This window comes from Alligator sinensis, unplaced genomic scaffold (genome assembly GCF_000455745.1).
Source record: "Alligator sinensis unplaced genomic scaffold, ASM45574v1 scaffold121_1, whole genome shotgun sequence".
Lineage (NCBI taxonomy): Eukaryota > Metazoa > Chordata > Crocodylia > Alligatoridae > Alligator > Alligator sinensis.
In genome coordinates, this window is record NW_005841910.1 from 1928121 (window position 1) to 1951504 (window position 23384).

The 23384-nt window shown below is 44.1% G+C and overlaps 1 protein-coding gene across 2 annotated transcripts in view; it reads left to right on the forward strand.

Annotated features, from left to right (window-relative positions):
* Positions 1-25: 25 nt before the first annotated feature.
* Positions 26-23384, forward strand: part of PDZRN3 (PDZ domain containing ring finger 3) — a 189760-nt gene continuing 166401 nt past the window's right edge. The window contains exons 1-4 of one of the 2 annotated variants that reach the window (XM_025197990.1): positions 26-150; positions 1554-1684; positions 8687-8773; positions 10080-10187. In XM_025197990.1, the coding sequence (XP_025053775.1) occupies positions 8771-8773; positions 10080-10187 (111 nt within the window). In that variant the 5' untranslated portion in view covers positions 26-150; positions 1554-1684; positions 8687-8770. Of the gene's footprint in view, positions 151-1553; positions 1685-6675; positions 8604-8686; positions 8774-10079; positions 10188-23384 lie in introns of those variants that run through there. The other variant, XM_025197989.1, reaches the window with a different exon arrangement.

Consider the following 23384-nt stretch of genomic DNA (forward strand, 5'->3'; position numbering starts at 1 on the left):
GGCAAGCGCGAGCAGGCGCTGCGGGCCCGGCTGGCGGCCGCGCAGCTCGAGCTCCAGGTCACGGCGCTGCGCTACCAGAAGAAGTTCACCGAGTACAGCGCCCGGCTCCGCTCGCTCGGCGCCGCCCGCTGCCTGCCCGCGCCCGCCAAGGTGAGACACCCGCGCCCCGCCCCGCGCCAAACCGCCCCGCCGCGGGGACCGGGAGTGTGTGTGTCTGTGTGTGTGTGTGCGTGCGTGAGTGCGTGCGTGCGTGCACGGCAGGGAGTGAGAGTAGAGTGAGTGTGTGTGTGTGTGTGTCTGTGTGTATGTATGTATGTGCCCATGTTCATGGTGTGTGTGTGTCTGTGTGTGCATGGCAGGGAGTGAGAGTAGTGTGTGTGTGTGTGTCCATGTTCATAGTGTGTGTGTGCACGTGTGCACGACAGGGAGTGAGAGTAGTGTGTGTGTGTGTGTGTGTGCACGGCAGGGAGTGAGTGTGTCCATGTTCATGGTGTGTGTGTGCGCGTGTGCATGACAGGGAGTGAGAGTAGTGTGTGTGTGTGTGTGCACGGCAGGGAGTGTGTGTGTCCATGTTCATGGTGTGTGTGTGTGTGCATGGCAGCAGGGAGAGACAGAGAGATGCTGTGTGTGTGTGTGTGTGTGTGTGTGTGTGTGTGTGTGTACGGCAGCAGGGAGACAAAGTGTGCGTGTATGGCAGGGAATGAGAATAGTGCGTGTCTGTCTGTGTCCATGTGCATAGCCAGGGGGGGTGCCTGGCAGAGAGAGAGAGAGAGAGAGTGTGTGTGTGTGTGTGCATGGCAGCAGGGAGAGAGAGTGTGTGTGTGTGTCCATGTGCATAGCAGGCGGAGGGGTGTTGCATAGCAGGGAGTGAATCAGAGAAGTGTGTGTGTATGTGTGTGTTCATGGCCATGGCCAAGGGAATGTGTGTGTGTGTGTGTGTGTGTGTGTGTGTGTGTGTGTGTGTGTGTGTGCATGACGGTGGGGGGGCAGTGACTGTGTGTGTGGCAGGGAGTGGGAGGTGTGTGTGTGTCCATGTGCATGGTGTGTGTGCATGATGGAGTGAGAGTAGTGTGTGTCCATGTGCATGGTGGGGGGGGGTGCATGACAGGGGGAGAGATTGTGTTTGTGTCTGTGTGCCCATATGCATGGCAGGGGATGTGTGTGTATCCATGTACATGGCAGAGTGACTGTGTGTGTGCATGGCAGGGAGTAACAGTAGTGTGTATGTGTGTGTCCATGTGCACAGCAGAGGGGGGCATGGGGGGGGTTCATGGCAGAGAGAGAGTGTTTTTGTTTGTGGCTGGGTGTGTCCATGTGCCTGGCAGGGGTGTGTGCGTGTGCGTGTTTGTGGCAGGGAGCGTGTGCGCATGTGTGTGTGCGTGTGTGCGGCAGGGAGGGAGAGGCGGTTGGGGTGGTGGGGCTCACTTTGTGTTCAGTCACCACATTCCCTAGCAAGCACTTTTCTTCCCTGTGCCCCCTAGGAGGGTCTGGTAAGCGAGCAGGATTTTTTTCGGCTGAGACCTATTTTTCTCCCCCTCCCTCCCCACCCACAGATGTGTCTGTCAGCTGCGGTCCCAGCCAGCTGGCCAGCTCTGGGCGAAGGGCAAATATTTACAGCTAAGCTGCTCACCACTAGCTGAAGAAATAGAACCTGCCCTAGAAAGGAGTTGCCCAGATCCAGGGGGTGAAATGTCCATGTTTCTCTTCATTATTTTTTTTCCTTACCTTGTTTTAATGCTTCAAACTCCTGGCATACACATGCGAGTTGGACTTCTTGGACGATTTCCCCCACTGTCTAGCTCGCATGCCTTCTGAGGCTGGTTCATTGTTTTTCCCTCTTGGTGTCTGGGATCTCATGCTTGTCACTGCAAACTGGATGTGCTTATTCGTAACGCAGGGTGCTGTCGGTTGGGCTTCGAGGGAGCTGTACTGCAGGGAGCTCAAGCCTATCTGGGATGTTAACTTCTCCTTGAGAAGTGAGCCTGATTTAAAAAAACAAACAAACAAAAAATACATTTTAAATCTGATGCTTAAAGACCAGAATTCAGCGGCTATATTCTCTGTTTCTATGCCTGTATTTCTAAGGGGACCCTCCTTGGGAATTTGAAGTCAGATATGCAGGTCACAATACTTTCCCCCCACTCCTTGTCCCCTCAAGCAGCACAAAAGCATTTTTCAGGATTCAAAATGGCATTGAATCACCAACTTGCTAGGAGTTAGGTGAACCCGAACGGCTCACCAGACGCTTTTTTGTTTTTGATGACCCGGTACTTTCCAAATCCGGCATTCCACGTCCCTAAATCATCCAGAGCAGGCTCTCCAAACCATGGCTTTCTGCAGCATGAGGTCACTTGGATTAGTACCTTACACAACTCGGAGCCCCTCAAACAAGCTACGCGCTATCAGGAGCTTCCTCCTAATGAGGTCTTCATGACGTGGAACGGCTGAGCACGGACTTTCTGCCGCACGTATGCCCAAACGTGAGACCTACCCACCAGTCTCATTTTTCAGAGCCGTCTGCAACAGGGTTTCCAAAAGGTGGATTTAAGTGGAGTCAGTCTATCTCGAGTTCAAACTTTCTGGAGTGGTTAGAGTTAGGGTCTGCATAAGGCAGCACCGTGCGACCAGTTAACCCCAAACTGCTTCTCAAAACGTGTTTTCTGTATGAAGGGAGCACCGGACCAGATACTTTCAGGATGAAGGCGCTCAGATGGTGCCGCTCTGCCCAGGAATGGGCCCCTCTCCCCACAGATACAGCAGCAATCATCAAGAAAAGTGAAGAGCTGTCCTGGCTCTTTGTTAACGCTGCTGCTCAAACAAGCCAGCAAGATAAAGGAAAGAAACCTTCATTTATATTCTCCAACCCCATTAGGCAAAGAAAAACAGCAATGTTTGTCAAATGATAACAATAACGATATCTCGGCATGGAATACTGCTCTAATCTCTGGCGATGGCATTGAAGACGCTGTCGGGCTAATGCCCAGATTAAGAAATTGGAGACTTTGCATCCATTTGGGGACCTGTTGGTAACAACTGTCTTGGGTTTGTTTTTTTAACCCCCCTTTCAATTTACTCCACCTCAACTCAGAAACCTCATTTATCTTTCTCATCCTCTACCCTTCCCTGCTCCCCACGTTCACTTAGCATAGGGGCATCTCTGTCCTCTTCTCAGTTTCTTTGAGAAAAAGTCTTCTCTTTGCCACCTGGAACAGCCTTTCCGTATCTTTCTACCTTATTAGCTTCATCTCAGCCCTGCTCCCCAACCACGCATGCCCCGTCGCTCCCATATTGATGGGTCTTAATTTTTCTCAGTCTGCTGTTGATAACTTTGCAGAGCTAAACAATTTAACAGGTCAGCGTTGCGGGATGTGATTCGTGTGAAAGGTATTATGGCAAATCGTTGCCAATGTCTGCACGACATCGTTTCCAGCGATACCTTTATCGAATTTATGGATGCAGCTGGCCAACATGACTGTGTCCATTTTCAGCCTTGCTACAAAAAGGCCGTTATGCAGTTTTCTGAAGCAGCACCTAACCTGCAGAAAGCCAAAAGGTGTCATGTCACCACAGACTTGTGGTCTAGCGGTCAATCAATTACACGTCTTTCACAGCCTGCTGGCAGCTTTCCAAAGCTAACACTTTCAGTCTGCCCCGCTCCAAAAGAAGTACAATCAGGAAACACGCGTCTTTGTGCACTTGAGAACTTTTTTTCAAAGTCCATGTTGACATGGTGATCACCTACTGCAAACGCCACTGAACCAATATGGGACATGGCTTGTTTCCAAGTTTTTTAGCGCTGGATTATTTTTTCAGACAAAGATGCCAGTACAGGATGGAGGCTATAAACACCCTGCAGGGCATGCATATTTGGCTCAGGCACTTTCTGGTCCCTAAACACCTGGGTTTAGGTGCATTACAGTATGGAATAATTAATTTCTCAGTTTGAGTTCAGGTTAAAAATAACCATGCCTGGTCAAACTATACCTTGTTGTCACTGATATTTTCTTGCGATCATTTTTATTCGTACATCAAATGTGCTGTAAGCAGTAGTTGCTCGGTCAACGTTGAAATGTTCGTTGCACAAGCAGAACTATCCTTAGTTCACAAAGTGTTTTCTGCGATTCCATGCTTTATCTTGCCTAGGCTAGAGTTCCCTGCGTGGGTTAAGGGGAAAAACTGTTTCAGCATCCCAGAGTTAACTGTTATTCATTGCCAGAATTGTAGAACGGCTTGAAATAAAACAAATGGTGTATCCTAGGAGCACAATAGGAATAAATGCCTCCTTGCAATTCAGTTCAAATGATGAGTGAACGGGGTTCCGGATGGACACAACTTGTGGTGGGGGTAGGCTAGGGAGTCACAAATGGAACAGCTGTACCAGATGTGATTTTTGCACCCTCACTCTGGAATGCAGAAAGCCTAGGACTACAAGGAGGTTTAGAGATCAGTGCTGCTACTGTTTGGTAGACGTAGTACTTCAAAACCCTGCACAGGAAGAAAAATGACTGTAATCTATTCACCCATTGGGAATAGGGAACGCCATTCTTTTCTGCACCTATAATCCCCAGACAGCTCCATGCAAAAAGCCTGGTTAGTAAGGTTCTCTCTTCTCCCATCCCATCATTTTCTGTGCAACCTTTGAGCAGCTTCTTCATGCTGAAAGGCTTTCTAGAGGAGCGGTCTAGTGGCCAGGATGCTAGCCTATGGTTTCTGAGATCTGGACTCAGGTGCTGGCACTCTCATCAACTCCCTAAGCGACCTGCAGCAAGTGAGAGTTTCTTCCCAGTACCTCCTTTCCCCTCCTCATCTGTAAAATAGGGAGAGTGACACTGCTCCACCTCACTGCAGTATCGCTAGGAGAAAAACATTAAAGATTGAGATGCTAAGACACTGTAACAGTAGTATAACTATAGGAGGCTCAAACGAGCCTCCCCTGTAACGAGACACTATAGGAGGCTATCGGTAGATGTGTATTAACAGGACATGACTTATCTGTGTCCCTCTTTGTCCCTAGAATGGAAGTCATTTTTGTCATTTTGTGTTGTTTCTAAAAGTTTCAGTATGTCCACACCGCTCTGTGTGCGTGTTACTTAAAGGCAAAGTTAGGGGTGTGTTTGCTGTCGAGAAACATTTGAGGTGGTTCTTTGGTAGGGAGAAATGAGGGCACTTGCCAATGTGTTTGAGGAGGAAGTGCTGAAGATGTCTGTCTCAATCTACAAAGAGGATTTTCTTTGATGAAATACATCAGCCGGAGTCATCCAAGTCCAAGTACAACAAAGAAAAAACCTCAGGCTATTTAAATTCTGCTTGATCTTCCCTGAAACACACTATTATTCCAACCTATTGATGAAGTTGGGCAGATTCTGCCATTGTATGTATGCACACAGTTTACATTAAGGTCTTTTGGAAGAGATTAGGAAGGCATTTTTGTTGCCATGTCCTAGCCCCGGGAACTCCCTTTCAGACATCAGGCTGTGCTCCTGCAGAGCCCGATGGAAAAGCCAGGCATGGTAACGGGAGCGTTGAGGATTATGTTTTAAAATGCAGAAGTGACCAATCTCCAGAAATGTAACAACAGAGCTGGAAACTACTTACAACGAGAAGTGGAAGTCTTACGTCCTTTAATTTTGGGGGTAACAGGTATTTTATGCTATAGGCATAATATGCTACAGACATTTAGGAACTCCTTAAATACATCAAATAGATCCTCAGATGAGCTAGGCCAGCACAAGTCCCCTCAAGTTAAAAATGTTCTATCAGTTTACAACAGTTGTGGAGCTGTTGTACAGACCTTCAGTTTTAGGGCCGGTGATGAAAGCAGCTGCTTCCAAAACTTTCATTTTTTGAAATGGAACTAAGGTTTTGCAAATTTAAGATTATTTTTCTTAGACTATATCCCCACCTTTACCATTCCAGATCAATCTGATAGCCTGTTACTTTGTAAAGGTGAAGAAAAGTGCCTCTTCTGGCTAAGACCGGACTTCTTAGCCGCAGTGTCACTACAGAAATTAGAAGGCTTCTAATATATGGAATAAAATGCAGTCTATTAGCTCCACATTACTCATCTGGGAAGTACAGTAATTTCCAGAATTATGTTTAAGAGCTTTACTCAGCTGTGGGAATACAGCATGCCAAGAACCATCAGGTTTGCTGCAGAACCAGATGATGTGGGCAGGCCTGGGATATTGGCCATAACATCTCCAGAGTCACTTCACTTTTTAATGATTGGTTCAGACATTTTAGGGGAAAAAAAGAAAGGCAGTGAGCTCTGTAAGAATAATTTTCTTTGTGGCTCCATTAATAGGCATATAAGGATGCTTAAAAATTGTTAATACTGCAAAGTGAACCTGCAAAAGTATTAAGGTATCAAAGCTGTACCCTAGGTCCCTTGCGCCTTGATGTTTTATACATGTGTTTGAATGATCACAGTGCAGGGTCATATTGTACTCTGTACTGTTACACTACTCCACTGCAGTAGAGACTGTGGACAAAATGTTAAAACCCATTAGAGCTGGCTGCAGCTTTTTATACATTCCCAATGCCATTTTGCATGAAAAATTTTGAAAAACATTTCATAAAATGTTCTCTCCATTTTTGACCCATTCTATGATTGACCCGAGTGCTGAGCCCCTACTCTGGGAAAACTGTTATAATTTTTTTTTGGTCCTAAAAGTATGAGATCTCCCACAATAAGGGATTGTAGTGGAAACAGTCAGGTTTAATTACAGCAACTGTCCTGAAAGCGGTATAGTAATTGCTTCTTGATTGTTCTAATTGACTTGCCTTCATAAAGCTGTATAGCAGAAAAGAGAGGTAAACTGCTTTTGTGACAATGGCATACTTGTCTTTCAAATGCTGAACTTATCAGACCTTAAAAGTGGTCTCACAGGACTGGAAGTTTTCTCACTGAAATAGTATCTGAGGTCTGGGTTTGAAGTTGTCCAGGAAAAGGGCTTTCACCTAGTATTTCATTCCTTCCTCCAAGCCTGATTCTGAGTGGTGCAAAAACAGGTGAAATCAGTGGCTCTGAGTACTCAATATGTTTGGGAATCAGGTCTCAGTCTACTTATTTTATAGGATCTGCAGGAAAGGAAATTATTACGTGTCACTAAGGAGCACTATGAACTACTGACTTTCATCTGGCGCATGGTGGTGAAGCTCCATTGAAGTCAGTGGAGTTCTGCCAGTTTACATAAGCAGAGAACTTGGTCCCATCACTTTTTTCCCCATAAGAGTCATTCAGTAATGCTGGAGTGTTTTGACATATTTTACAAAATTTAATAGACATTAATAACATATGATAGACAACTTCAAACTGACACGTAAAAAGAAAAATGCACAAACTGAAAACATCTGCATCAAGTTACTATGTAACTGTTGTAATTTATGTCATTAATTTCTTATGAAAACCAGACATGTAAGATAACTTCCTCAAATTCTTATGTGTTCATAACTTTTTCACCCTGTAGATAAAACAAAGCAAGGACCGGCAGATAGCAATGTTCTTGTTCTCATTGGAGCTCATCTATCTTTAGAAACACACAGTATCACTCTGAATATCTGCATGTTCTCATTGCTGAAATCATTTAAGTTTGTCCTGTTTGTGTGACAGGGCTAGCTAGTATCAACTGCCACTGGATTGAGAGAGAAATTAGGAGACTGAAAAGATTCGAAGTTGTCATTAGAAGACTGGGTATTTAATTTTGTTTTCAGTGTAATTTGAAGAGGTATCACGACGCTTCAACGTTCCTTTGAAAAGCATATTGGCACATCAGCCAAGGACACTCCTGTGTTTGGGAATGACCTTGGGTCACAGGATAGGACAACAGATCATGTTTGCACAGAGTCTCCTTCAGGTCTAGGTCGTGCATTATTTATTCTTCCTGCCCGCCTAATCAGAGACCTGCTACTGTCTGGTTTTATATTTTAGGAGTTGGGAGAATCCTCCTCAATGAAAGAGGATTTCTCTTGAAGTTTTAAGACTTTATACAATCTGAATTCCTTAGAATTGCAATAAAATTACTGTTTGTAATACACACTCAGAATAATAATTAGGAATTTGGTGCTTCTGCACAATTTGTATCAACTCTGTTTAATTTCCTCAGCTAAATTCTCTTCGTTAGAAGTGCTGTTTCATAACACATCTCACTGGGTGCTGCCTCATTGGGTGCTCATTGGGTGCAGCCAACAGTGCTGTCTCATTGGGTACTACCTCACTGGGTGCACCCAACAGTGCTGTCTCATTGGGTGCTGCCTAAGACAACATAATGTACCTAGTAAGAAAAGGAGTCACCCTAAAAATACAGTCCCAATCGCATCCAGGAATGGGAGACAGCAAGAATAAGACTGTAGGTGACCTGGACGATTGTTGCATGGCACCCCAAATATAACCCTGTCAGATAGCTAGAATTACAGCACGGCATATGGAAATATTTTGATTCCCTTAGGTGCTTGCTGTAGACCCGAACCAAAATTGTGCATTAACCTTAAAGGCCATATTTTTCAAAGGAGTGCCTATCAAGCGCAACAAGAGGGAAAACCCAAGACTTCCTGGACTATGAAAGTCCGACCCGACACTGTCTCCTCTGGAATTTATGAACAGAGTAAATATTTAGATAGAAGTATGAACCATCTTAATATCTGCCTCTGCACAAATGTTTTGAATGTTTTTACCTGTTCTTCGTAGGGTGAAGAAACTAAAGCACTGACCCTCGTCCTTCATCGTGACTCTGGATCTCTTGGATTTAATATTATTGGTGGCCGACCGTGTATGGTATGTTAATTGTTAAAATGTGTTTGCCTTTTCCTGTTGGGGAGGGCATGTGAGTCAGTGTTTGGAGGAGGGGGAAAAATGCTGACTACATATTTGTCTCTCTAGGGGATGTTTTCTGTGTGCATCTTTATATTCAGATAGAAGTGGGACATTTTAATTAACTAAACATTACTTTCTCCCCTGTTACTGTTTTAGTAGCATGCTATGGATTCATTAGCACATTTGGAATATGAAGAGATTGCCAAAAGACATAAGATCCTTTGCAGTTGACTCTAGCGAGAAGCCCCAATCATTTCAGTGCTTATAACTTTAACAACTCATTTCAAACTCTCTTTGCAATAAGGCAACGGTATTTGCTTCTTCTTCCATCAGACACTAAACAGCACACTAGCAATGAAAGGACATAATTTAAACAACCGACTATGGGCTAAATTCTGGACACCTTGACCTTAGTAAAAATTTTTTCTGAATAAAAGTGCAGAGATGAACTTATATGCATACTTACTAATGCATTTTTCCCCCTCGGTGCTGACTGGCTGGAGAAACATCACGTGACATGAAGTCACATGGTGTATTTTTAACTTGTCCTGCTCTTTTAGAAAGTAAAAAGTTGAATAGCTAGAACTACACCTCTGCATGGGGAAATAACTGCATTTATTATCAATATATTCATTTATTATCAATATATTCATTTTCAAGTCCCCTCCCTCGTAATTAATCACTGTTAAATTATTCTTTTGTGGGACAGTTTTGTGGTGTGAAAGCATATGGCAGTTAATTGCCCAGTAAGCAAGAACATGAGGAATGCTTTGTTAGCTTAATTTCGTTTGCCACCGTTGTCTCAGTTTGGGTAGAATAAGTGAGATGTCATTAAAAGTAGAAATCTGTTTATCATCTTATATTTAAACGGGAAGGAGACCATATCACTTTAATATTGACCTTGATTTATGATGATGGCTATGATGATATCCTTAAGATGCTACACAATGATAATAATTATCATAATAATATGATAATTACCGTATAACTTGATTTAAATTTGGAGCCGATCAGCTTCTCTGCCGGCCTTTAGTAAGAAAATTTTAAGTAAAATTAGAAATGGAAGTCTGTTTATGGTTATATCATATCTTGAAATGGGAGATGCGGGTGCTCGTTACCAAAGGCTCTAACCCACAGAAAGTAACACTAGAGTGGCTCTGAGCATTTTTTACTCGCACATGGTATCTTGAAATGGGCAGGATTCAGCCTAAAGCAAATTGGAGTTGGTTTATGGTGCAACGTTAACTTTTCTTTTTCATCCTTCAAGGACAATCAAGACGGCTCCTCCAGCGAAGGAATTTTTGTATCAAAAATAGTCGACAGTGGGCCCGCTGCTAAAGAAGGAGGGCTGCAAATTCACGACAGGATTATTGAGGTATGTGAACACACCACTATCTGATCCCTTTTACTACGCAAAGTTACAGCTCAAGCTGTTTGTGCAAGGCATAGTGTTTGCCATGGGGTTGGGAGCGATGTAGCAGGGTAAATGTCGTCTAGAAGATGTGTCTGGTAAAATATGCTTGACTTGATTCAATGCTGACCTTCCTGGCTTTAGGTAGAGTTCTTATCTAAATATAGAAACCAGATTATGGATGGTATGTGCATGTCTTAGCTTTCTGAGGAACTAGCATCTATTTGGTATGCTGGAGTTATTTCTTTTTAAAGCTTTCGAAGACTTGTAAGTGATTTAGTTAAAACCATATGTGAAATATCTGGTGTGTAGATCGTGACTTTATTTATCTTGGTTTCTAAGTTGAGGGACGACAAAAATGTTTCGAGCAGATAGAGAGAGGACAGACGTTTTTGTTCTATCATTTTCGTACAGATTGCTATGAGCCTGCCCAAGTAAGCCCTCTAATGTTAGTTAGGACTATTTGTATTATTCAAATATAGCCTGAATTTCTTTTCATTTTCCTCAAGTCTTGACCTCGCTAAAAAGTTCTTCCTGTGAAAGAGGTGGTTGCTTGAAATGTTTTTCTTAAGTTGCAGTGAGTGATGTTTCTTGGGAAGCAGAGGTTAGATTTCACAAAGCAGAAAGCAGCTTATTGTGAGTCAGATCCCATTGTTGACCATTTTACAGTTAAAAATGTGTTCTTACTGTCTTTTTAATGTTTGTAAAATGGAGAAACTTTGAGAGTCTATTGTTTCAAAAGATAAGTGCAGCTTTTGTTGCCAAGGATATCATGGAACAGCCAGTTTCTCTAAGTAATGGAATTCCAGTGCTCTTATGTTTTGCAAATGAGCAATAAACAGCTGTTAAGGATTTTCTGTTGGCAAGGGACAATGTGGATTTGCTATTTTCTGCAATGTTATGGCAAATTGTATTTGTGATTTAGGGAGACTGTAAAATATTAATTAAATTTCTTCATATGGAAAAAATGGGATCACAGTAGCAGGACCATTAAAGATAAGAATTTAGTTGTGGAATGGTTTAGGAATGCTTAAGTTATGCATGTGGCGAAACTACGAAAGGGCTGCAAGACTAAGAACTCTGCATAAATCTTTTTTTTTCTCTGAAAATAAACTATACCAGTAAAGCTACAGCCAAGTTTTTTTTTTTTTTATTGTATTTTGGTAACCTGCCTTTTTAACAGACTTATCTAAGCACGTGGTTTATCTAAACTATAGAGTGAAACAAAAAAATCCTCAGGAAAAGAGCGTAAGGTTGCAAAATTAAGCACCAAAAAGTTAGGAGATGCCAAAATGAAGGTTGTCCATGCATATGCAGTTCAGTTTCTTTGTGTATGTATTAGAAGATGTTCTTTGGCTTACGATCCCTTGACCCTTTCAGCTGCAGGACCCTGGCCCATTTCACTGCATGGTGAATGTCTCAAGAGACAGAGGTATGTGGCCAAGAGAGACAAAGCAGGGCAGCTACACACCCCGAGCAGCAGCACATAGCAAGTGCTGCCTGCTGGGTTGCCAATTGCCCCCCCCAGTACAGTGCCACCACAGTCACCCTGCCCTCAGTTACCACTACCGATAGTTAACATGCCTCTTTTGACAAAATGTGTGCAGCAGAATATGTGCAGCCTCTGCTTTTCCTTGCAAAGGGCTGAGTGTGCTCTTCTCCTTCATTGCCTTCTAGGATGCTTAGCCTCTGGCAGTGCTCAAGATAGGCTAGCCTAAATGCACAGATAAATTGCTGTGATGTGGGCAGAATAGGAACCTAAATAGAACAGAAAGAATAGAGTAGACATGTGGGACAAAATTTTGGGCTGCGCTCTGTAGGTATTTATAGACTCCCAAGGCTACCAGGCACCGATCTTCGTTCAGTGGATGAGCTGTGCTGACAGCCCCAATGAATTATTCATGTTGTGCCTCTTTAAATACAGATGCAACTCTGGTCAAAATTCAGCACAATTTTTTTTTCCCCCAAAGCTGTGACTGCTTTACCTGCATACAGTATAGCAAAATTTATGGGAAAAAATAAATCATAGGGATAAGATTTAATTATAATTTCTGCTTCCAGTAAGTATCCAACCTGTATGAGTGTCTGAGGCTTAAAACTAAGATACAAGCGTTCTGTGCAAGTGATGTTTGATGTACTGCATTAGGGAGGGAGGATGCTGATATCAAAGCATTTGAACCACGTTTATCACTTTGAGTATCCCGACACTTTTATGCAATCTATACTCCCTCAAAAGGCTAAACTGAAGTCCAACTAAGTAGATAACTGGGTTAATGTTATTGCAAGTCCAATATTTGTCCTGTTCCAAAGGTGAAAAAGTTTAATTTGGAAACAACCCTGTACAGATGAAAACATGAGTATAATAAAGAAGCAGCTGGTGGAATAAATATAAATGAACTGTTGAAGGAATCTTCCATTCCTGATTTTGAACATGTAATTTTGTTCATCTGAGGTCCAGTTTGACCACAATACAGACTTCAGCGTGCAGTTTCTAGGGATTTCAGCATGACTTCAACATAGTCATGAGGATGCTATTCCTGGCAAAGAAAGAACGCTAAGATGCAGCACAAAATGTATTAAATAAAACCACATCAAATATATAGAGACAAAAAAATCAGTCAGTCTGCCAAAAGTAAAATTGTGAAAAAGGGAAAAACAGGAGAACTAATAAAGACGGGACAACAACCTTGAACATATCTAGTGCTAAGGCCTTGCAGGCAGCTATCATGGGGGAGTGGCACGTGTCTTCATGAAAGTGGTTCATAGACAGATTGTGCCAACGGTAAGCAGAGCCAGGTGAACAAGATCAGTCAAATATTTTATTCACTATGAAGTGCATAGTTGAACACAACTATTCGTATATTTAATTGTGTTCAAGTCAGTGAACAGTTTCATCTGGAAAAAAAAGTTTTACTTTCAGGATGAAGCTTTAAGACCAAACATACCCAATTATTAAAAAATTAAATGAGTAAAAAAAATCTTCAAAAATTATGCATCGTGAATGGTGTTTCATTTCAGTGAGAGATGTTTGCCTGCTGGTTTGTTTTTTGGGTAGGGAGGAATAATTTGATTTAGGCAGGAAAGGGAAAATCAATTTTTCACAATTTTTCTGTAACCAGCAGAACACAGAATAAGAGTCTAAACCAGAGGAGCTCAAACCTCAGATCTGGCCTGCCAGACTTCCAAAAATTGCTGTTCCCCTGCTGCCATATTTCTCCATCCGTGGAAAGCCTGCTGGGGCAGAGAACTTGTCCCTGCATCCTGGAATAGGCATGTAGGGTGGGGCAAGGAAGGGTAGGACCTCTCTAGGTGCGTGGGGCCTGGGCCAGGGTGGCATGGGGCACACACGGCTGGGCCAGGGCAGTGCAGGGCCCCATCCAGGACACTGCAGGGCATGGCCAGGTAGGCATGGGGCTCAGTGCCTCTAGAGATCCATCCCACAGACTGGCCCCACATCACTCATCCAGCCCACATTGCTGATAGGTTGAATACCATTAGTCTAAACTCGTTCTCAGGATAAAAGACAAAAGCATCTCAGCTAGTCACATTTAACTTGCAGGGACATAAAAGAAAAATTGTAACGCAGGTATCCAAAACTGAGAAGATTCTGCATTTACTTTCATTTGTGTATTAAATAAGGGCTTGGTGCATTTCCGGCATGACCTCAAAACAGTCTTTTTTTAAAAAAGTCTAATTTCAGTGTGATAAGCAGTCCAGAAGGATCAACTGCAAAGCACAGCCTCTCCAAAATTAGTTTCAGTTCTGATCACAGTGAGTCTACTGTTCAGAGCAGAACTTAAGTGTGTGGTTTCTTTGGAAACTCTCCTTTTTGCATGTCTTCTGCTAAATGCATTCTGAAGAGCATGTTAATAAAAGAGCGCCAGTTTCTGTTTTCCGAACGATCAAAAATGCTTCTCATTACTAAGCACGGATTAAGTGGTCTAAGATTGGCAGATGAATATAGTGCGACTTATACATAGCTACAACTAAATTACTATAGGACTATATGTTGCTTTTTGCTTGCAGATGCTATCTCCTGACAGTTTGATACCAAGATAAGCTGTTGAAATATGTCTCAGATGGTTTTAAAGCATGTTTTCCTTTTGTAGTCTAGGTTTGGATTTCCCCTTTACCAGTTTTCAAAACTTAAATGCAAAATTTAAGTTTTGCATTTAAGTGCAAAAATTAAATTTTGCACAGGGGACACAATGGTGGGAGTCTATTACAGACCTCCCACCCAAAGTCCTGAGCTTGACCAGGAGTTTGCCCAGGAACTGGCTGAGGCAGCTTGCTCCAGGACCATGGTTGTCATGGGTGACTTCAATTACCCAGACATCTCGTGGGAGGATCGCTCAGCAAAATCTGAGCGGTCGCAGAGCTTCCTCTCGTGCGTGGATGACCTCTACCTGACTCAAGAAGTCTACGGGCCAACGAGAGGCAAAGCGCTGCTCGACCTGGTACTGGCTACTGGGGATGACCTAGTCGGCGACCTAGTGATCGATGGGAAGCTGGGTGACAGCGACCACGAGCTGATCACCTTCACCATCCGCCGAAAAGCTGGCAAGTCGGTCAGCAACGCGCAAGTCCTTGACTTCAGGAAAGCCGACTTTGACAAGCTCAGGAGGCTTGTCAGTGAGGCCCTAAGGGACCGTGACCACAGGGAGAGGGGAGTTCAAGAGGAGTGGTTGCTCCTCAAGGGAGCGATCCTCAATGCACAAACTAAGTCTATTCCATCTCGGAGGAAAGGCAGCAAGAGGGCACAGCAGCCCCCCTGGCTCTCCAGGGACCTAGCAGATCTCCTGAGGCTAAAAAGAAAGGCCTACAAAGGGTGGAGGATGGGAGTCACCTCCAAGGAGGATTATTCTGCACTGGTCCGGTCCTGTAGGGAGCAGACCAGGAAAGCCAAGGCTGCAACTGAACTCCAGCTAGCTTTGAGCATCAAGGACAATAAGAAGTCCTTTTTCAGATATGTGGGGAGCCGGAGGAAAAGCAGGGGCAACATTGGACCCCTGCTGACCCAGATGGGGCAACTGACAACTGAAGCTCAGCAGGGCACTGCGCACTGCATGGGAGCTGGGGCGGCTTCACGTGTCAGCCGGCCTACTTTGCACCCAAGAAAATGTATCACTTTAGCAGACTCTCAACACTTTCCTGTACTAATAATTTGCTGATCATCTCATTTTAGAATTCAGTTTCTGTATCCAGTCATCAATATCAGCAATTATAGAATACAGTAATAAACTAGTTCCATTTCACTGACGAATAAAGAAATGTAACAACTTACCAGCAAATTTTCAAATTGTGCAAAACTCATTGCAATAGAAGTTGTACGACTCCTGAGATCCATAAGGTCTGGATAAATGTCAGATTTTCCTTGGGTCAGAAACAACACCGGATACTTATTTTGCTTATGCCGAACCCTGTAGAAAGAGTTTTAAAATACAGAACACTCTTTAACATATTCCTAAGGAAAAGGAATCTTTTCAACAGTGTTTCTAGCACACAAAGTAGAAACCAACACACGACACATAAACAGGTCAACTGATGCACACTCACCAGTGATAAGTTTCCACCCTTTAAGAACTTCAATTGTTTTGTGTCTTCCCAGACTACAGTAATTTACTGCATACAGATTAAATACTGCCAGATGCAGACGTAATCCCTAGTTCTAAGACAGTCCTTAATGTGACAAGTATTGGCTACTGCCAGAAAAATGTACTTTCCTTGTATTTGACTGTACTGAAAATACCCAGAACTATGTTGAAACTGTAGAATATGTATTACTTGGTCTTTATTTTCCTTATACAGTACCCTGAAGGAAACACCTTCCAAACTGATGCAAACCCAAGATAAGCATGCTGAGTAGTGCTCTGTTATCTTTTCTGCACCATCACTAAATACCATTCAATCCCTTTTAGCATCTCCACTGCCTTGTTCTGACTGTTCAACAAAGTAAATGAATAATTTATCCACTGTCAACTCTCACATCTAGCTTATAAGGTAGTAACTTGGGGGTCATCGTTGACCACAAGATGAACATGAGCCTGCAATGTGATGCGGCGGCTAGTAAAGTGACCAAAACGCTGGCTTGCATCCATAGATGGTTCTCAAGCAAATCCCGGGACGTCATTCTCCCCCTGTACTCGGCCTTAGTGAGGCCGCAGCTGGAGTACTGTGTCCAGTTTTGGGCTCCACAATTCAAAAAGGATGTGGAGAAGCTTGAGAGAGTCCAGAGAAGAGCCACGCGCATGATCAGAGGTCAGGGAAGCAGACCCTACGATGACAGGCTGAGAGCCCTGGGGCTCTTTAGCCTGAAAAAGCGCAGGCTCAGGGGTGATCTGATGGCCACCTACAAGTTTATCAGGGGTGACCACCAGCATCTGGGGAAACGTTTGTTCACCAGAGCGCCCCAAGGGATGACGAGATCGAACGGTCACAAACTACTTCAAGATCGTTTCAGGCTGGACATAAGGAAGAATTTCTTTACTGTCCGAGCCCCCAAGGTCTGGAACAGCCTGCCACCGGAGGTGGTTCAAGCGCCTTCATTGAACACCTTCAAGATGAAACTGGATGCTTATCTTGCTGGGATCCTATGACCCCAGCTCACTTCCTGCCCTTTGGGCGGGGGGCTGGACTCGATGATCTTCCGAGGTCCCTTCCAGCCCTGATGTCTATGAAATCTATGAAAATGAATAAGTCACATTTTTAAGTGAATGCCTTGAACTCTCTCTTTTTTTGTGTGTAAATCCCCTGTGTATAACTGATAGAATAATGCCTTTCATAACTTAGCCATTAGCAGAATGGAGGCAACGTAGCACAGGCATACAGGTAACATGTGCGTTCCTGCGGCTAAACAGCGTGGCAACTCGAGGAGTTTAAGCAACACACAGCACACCCAGGAACACAAGCAACGGGTCTTCTCACTGCAATACCCCACCTATTTTTTAATATACACATGTTAAAAATATAATGCTTATCCAGCATGTTGAATATTCAGATTGTTACTAACATTCACTAGCTAATAATTCTTCTATTGTCTGTGTAGACCAGGGGTGGGCAAAGTCTGGTCTGCGGGCTGGATTGGGCCCACGGTAGACTCCATTTCCCAGCAGCCTCTGTGGCAGCACCCCAGCCCATTCACCCCACACCCGCCGCCAGGGGCGGGACCCGCATGGGAAGGGTGCATGGCCAGGCAGCTGGGATGGGGCCATGGCTGGGAGCGAGATCGGACGGCAGGGCTGGGGAGACCCTGGGATTTTGAGGGGGCCAGGATAGAGCCACAGTGCACTGCCTGCATGCCCGTGTAACGAGCCTGGGTTTCATGGGCAGGGTCATGCAGGGAACGTATCCTGGCTCTGGCCCTGCACCGCAACAAGATCCCAGCCCCGGCCTCAGAACAGCTCCCTGCCCAGCCACGTGCCCTGCCCGCGCTGCATGTGGCCAGTCTCCATAGAGATCCCAGGAGCGGTGGCTGTGACAGTGTGGGGCCATGACAGCTTAGACTGTAGGGGTGGACAAAATGCGGTCTGTGGGTTGGATGTGGCCCACCAAGCCATTGTACCTGGCCCACGGGGCCCCTAAAATACTTAGAAAATTAATATGTATCTGCCCCTGGCTGCCTGTCATGCAGCCCTCGATGGCTTGCCAAAACCCAGTAAGCGGCCCTCCACCCGAAATAATTGCCCACACCTGGCTTAGAGTCAGGTTCTGCAGCCCTGTGCTATCAGAGCCCTGCTGCTCCTGGGGCCTCCATGGAGACCTACATGAGGTGCACTTGATTGATCAGTGCCCAACAGCACAGTCACTATGAATTATGGGCTGATGTTTTATGATGTGGTTTGAGTGGATTTTTTCATAAGTCATAAGCTAAAACATTCTCATTTCTTAACGAATCATCTTGTGTTTTGTCAGCATTTGATTTTTTTATTTTTTTTTTTAAGTTTAGCAAGGCTTGTGTACAGTGTCCTCAGTTTGCCCTAAAAGATGTGGTCCATAACAATGCTATTTATCCTTTCAGCTGGAGCATGCAGCTGGTAAGTCTGTGGTGGAAGGGGAGGGGGAGGGAAGGAAAGGGGGGGGCAGATCAGTGCCCCCTGCAGTGAGGGAGGAAGGGAGCAGGGGCAGGCGCTGCCTGAGAGGGGTGGGGCAGGTGGGCTGCAGCTGCAGGTTGCAGCTAGGCATTTTTCGGCATGGGCTGGGCTCAGAGTGGCGGTGACAGTGCTGGGATAGGGGCTGTGGAGGGGGCTGCAGCCACCCCAGATTTTGCCATAGCCCCGCTTCTAACACCACTGCCACCCACCCGACAGAGCCACAGCTCTTCGTGGAGCGTGGGGGGAGAAAGAGGTTGAGCCAGGGCTGCGCCAGGCAGGCAACAGTGGCACTGGAAGCAGGGCTATGGCAAAATTAGGGATAGCTGCAGCCCCCTTCATAGCCCCGCTCCCAGTGCCACCACTGCCCATCCCGAGCCCAGCCTCCACTAAGAAGAGCCTGGCACAGCCTTGGCTCCATCCCATAGCTGCAGCCCTCCCGCCCCACCTCATATAGATCATGGGGCACATGCCCCCCCCCGTGCCCTCCCAGTGTACGTGCGGTAGCGCAAGCCACTCCCCACAATAAGCTTTGGCTCCATCCTGCACCCTGTACACCGCAGGCAGCCCCTGCCCCCTCCCTCCCTCACTGCGGGTGGCTTTGATCTCTCCCCCAACTCCCCTTCTACCACAACAGACTTACCAGCTGCACACAGCTGTATCAGAAATCGGATTGGTATCAGCCAATATGCCTCCTTAAATATCGGCTATCAGTATTGGTCCCCCAAATCTCTATCAGTGCACCCCTACATGCAGTTTTTGTTAATAAGATATCTATACTGAGATGCATGTGCCACTGGGGTTACATGACAGAGTCTGTTTTAAGACTGTAATGAACATAGGGGTGGTCCATCAGGTCTTCTAATATAAAGTGTGACTTTTCTAGCCCAGATATTCAGATTGATTGCAGCTTTTCATGCATCAGTTGTTTATGGGAACTGCAGTTTTTTTTTTCTTTCCAGACCCTTTTTGAAGCATTTGATTCTCTTCTGTGTGGTCCCTGATCAGGGTGTGTGTTTTCAGATTACGAATGACTGCTAGCAAAGAGTAGGGTTAGGTTAAGGCAGTCATAGGCATGCTATGGCACTAGGTCTAGCACTGACCCTGCAGGTCCTCCTCAGGTACAGCAGCAGAAACTCCTTCCCTTTCAAAGACTGTAAATAGGGGAGCCTTTAACAGCCAGTGTGTTTCCATGAGCGTGAGCAGGCTAGACTTTCTGCACTCTTCTTCTTTAGTCAACCACAAGATCCTCAGAGGGGTCATGGCAGGGCTGCCCAGGGTCTTGGAAGCTAAGATGCGTAGGGTACTTTGTGGTACATAGTTCTTTCTGCAGGCTTTGGTCAACCAGTCTGCATCTGCTCCACTCATTTTGTAAGCTTTTCTTTGCAACCATGAGGGGTTTTTTATTATTATGATTTAAATCTGAGCTGAGATCTGATATGTTCTTTTACCCGAAATATCTAGAGTTGTCTGCTTCTGCCTAGAATGCCTGTGCCTTCATCCAGCCCTAGCTGGGAGGTGATCAGCTGGGGTTATGACAGGACTGAGCATCTGAACTATAAATTGCTAGACAAGCATCCCTTTCGAATGCAGTGTTCTCAGACTTGTACTAATTATGCAAGTCAGTTCCTGCCACCAGTAGTCCAGCAGGGCCATTTTTTGTCACCAGCCAGGGAGGGTAGTGTATTACATAGTACAAATCGTGGTATCAGAATCCACCCCTACAACTTCTTATATAATTAATACTGAATAAAATAATTCCCTAGATAAAGTTAGCCCTTGATTTGCAAATTTTCTACTTACATTTTATTATTTGCCTTTTAAAAATTAATTCACAATCATGCTGCTCATTACTTTTTGCCTGCAAAGCTGGCCTATAAACAATGAAGTAGTTTCAAGTATTCACTGGTAGAAATACAAAATCCTAGCTGCATTGTATAGTTTGATTAACCACATGAATCATCGAATTCTAGAAAAGTTTGGGCTAGGAAGGACCTCACAAATCCATCTCGTCCAGCCCCCTGCTCAAGACAGGATCATTCTTGACTCAACATCCTAGTCAAGTGGATATTGATAATCAAGGTCACAAGACAGTTTCTGATCTACGAGTGGCTGAGCACAGCTCTTTAAAACTAGATTTTGTGCATGAATGTATGTGTTAATAAGTTCATATTCTGCAAAACATTCTCCGACTTTCACTTAAAATTGGCTGTATCTGTTCATGTTTCTGCCAGGACACTGGAGCACACTAGACTATTTGTGGAGAGTGAGCACAGCTGTAGCAAATTCAACTTTTTATTTGAGTGCGTATTCAGAGGAAGGTTTTGAGGCATTTCCCCATGTCTGTTAATCACATCTCAGAGAGGAACGGCATGTTCATGACTGTGCTAAAGGCTGGGTGTTGCAGCTTGGTAACTGATGAAAGAAAAAAATAACAGTTTTAAGGGAAAATTCCATACACTTAAGTGAAAACATGAGGCCTTGGTTATCACTGCATTTTTCCCTTCATAAATGTATTCTCTAAACTGAAGGGATCCAGTGCTCCAGTCTAGGGCTGGGGGAGCAGGGAGGTGGAGGGGCAGAAAGAGAAACCAAAGTGATTACTGGCAGACAGAAAAAAAGAAAAGAAAAGAACAGTAGAAATGTAATCTAATCTCTTATGTTAAGTATCATACTACAGTTACAGTACTTACTGAAACAAAAAGGAAAAAAAATTCAATCCAACAAAAGGAAAATACAATGGTATTACAACTAGAGAAACTAATGCCCTACTCTTGGGCTTGCTGTATTATTAATACACTCTCTAACTATGCCAGCAGAGCGGAGTTCAAGTTTTAGCATTTTCATACTGTAACTTTTGAAGCAGAGCCCTAGATGACGACTCCTCTTTCAGACATCAGCAACATTCCTTTCTTTGCCCGTTTTAATCATCCCCAGCGTGTTGACGCTGCACATTGTGGGGGTTTGGGATCAGGGAAAGCACAGAAATATCACCCTTGTGGGGATCTTTAAATAAAGAAGATATTATGAATTTATACAAAAAGATCTCCCATACCAGAAATAAATCAGAGGCACGCTGTGACCATAGTGGGTAGCCCTTTGACGGTAGCAGGAACATATTTTTCACTCGCATACCCTTTGACTTCCTTAATAATAGGTAGCAATAAAATACTAGTGCCAGATCCTCGGCTGGATCCTGGCTACCGTAGGTGAGGATCTGGCCTTTAATTCTAGAGAAGTCAGTCCATAAAAGGATTCACAACAGAAACCAAAAGAAAGTCATACCACCCAAATTGTGTTTGGTGTGTGCTCTTTTCAGTACAAACAGTTGCATCTGACCCCAGCCGTCTTTCCTGCCCAAGTGCAAGGGGAGCTGGACCCGATGATCTGTAAGGTCCCTTCCATCCCCTAACATCTATGAAACTATGAAACACCTATCTGCTCAGGGACTGATCATTACAGCCAATGCTCCCTTTTGTCTTTAGTACCAAAATGTGGTCCATGATATTAATGCTGTTAGTCCATCCAGCTCCATCACGTTTGGAATTTGGATCCTTTCTCTCTCTTGTATTTGGGATGGCAGCACTTAGTTCAGTTTTATGCATATTATCTGTGACCTTCAGGCTCATAATGGATGAAATCCAACCCAAGTGTAAGGGCGAAGTCCAAGCTCCTTGCCAGCCTCCTTGCCGTATGACTCCCCCTGCTGTCCTCTGTAGCCCTTTCCCATAATAAAGATTAGTTCCTGCTCCTCAGGTAGATTGTCTTCCCTTGACAACTCTACACCCTGGGAACCCCATGATGGTTGTGATGTGCAGAAAAAACCCACAGAGCCTTAAAGTGTCTCTTGCTCTACAAAAAGGAAGCAATTGCTGTTAGGTAGGTCGTAGCATCTCAAATCCATGCAGAAAAGTAAGTTACAGGATCTCTTAGTGTTTTTGATCCGATGTAACACTTAACAGACAAACGGTACAAAGAAGAAAAAAAGGAAGTGATTAGAAAGACCATGCTCTTTAGGGCTAATCCCCTGCAAAACTGAACCTTGGGTCACTTTGCATCTATGCAAAGTGAATACAAAATACTAGCAGTCTGGTGAGGTAGCAGTCCATGCCATGTGGGACTTCCTTTGCCTAGTATAAAAGGAAAACAGACTATTGTGGTACTGGGCTGCATAGAATCTGTCTCTCTGAATAATTTTTTTCTCTGATGTAGATATTAATAGTTTCAGTAGTACAAGGAATACCCTTTATGGTATTTGGAAAGAAAATGGGAAGTGCTTAGACTCTGATAATTTCAGTTCTTTGCCTTTTTATTATTCTTTCTAAGAGGAACTGATAAATAGCTATTCATATTCTAGTCTTCAGGACAAAAGAGAAACATATCAAACTCTGCTAGACAGACACCTTTTAAAAACGTGGCCCATTTAAGTCTGTAACAATAAGATGACTTAATCTCCTTTTCACATATGGTACAATTTCTTGAGTTTTAAATCACTCCACATTCAATTTTCCACATTAAAAGCCAAACAGTTATGATTAACTGTTAGGTTTTATTCTTAGGGTTGAAGTGCTCTGAGGCTCTGTGGAGAAACACATGAAGTGTCCTATCCACTATTTTCGCACAGTTTGTGCATATCGCAATAATTGGGCAATCAGGCGCAATCATCCTTAATTTAGTACATGTGCAATGAATTACCATGTCAATTGTATCAAAAGATATGGATAAAATAAGTGCAAATTAGCTACAAAAGAGACTGTATGTTCAGATCACCGCTATTCAAAATGCATTTGAATAGAGCTTGCATGGCTGATTTACTTGGGATTTGATGGAACGTGGAGATTTTCTAGGAATTCTGATATACCGGATTTGTCAGCATCAGCCATCCTCTTAGATCAGCATTTCAGGTTTCTGATGCTGCAGTTTGAACCCCACCGACTTCAGTGAGACTTTGCTTCAGTATGAGGGCATGCCCACTCGTGCAAATCTGATTGCAGTGCTATAGCCAGGATTTTTTTCCTATCATATTTGGTTTTCATCCTAAGTGAACTAACTGAAATAAAATCTGGGGTTTAAT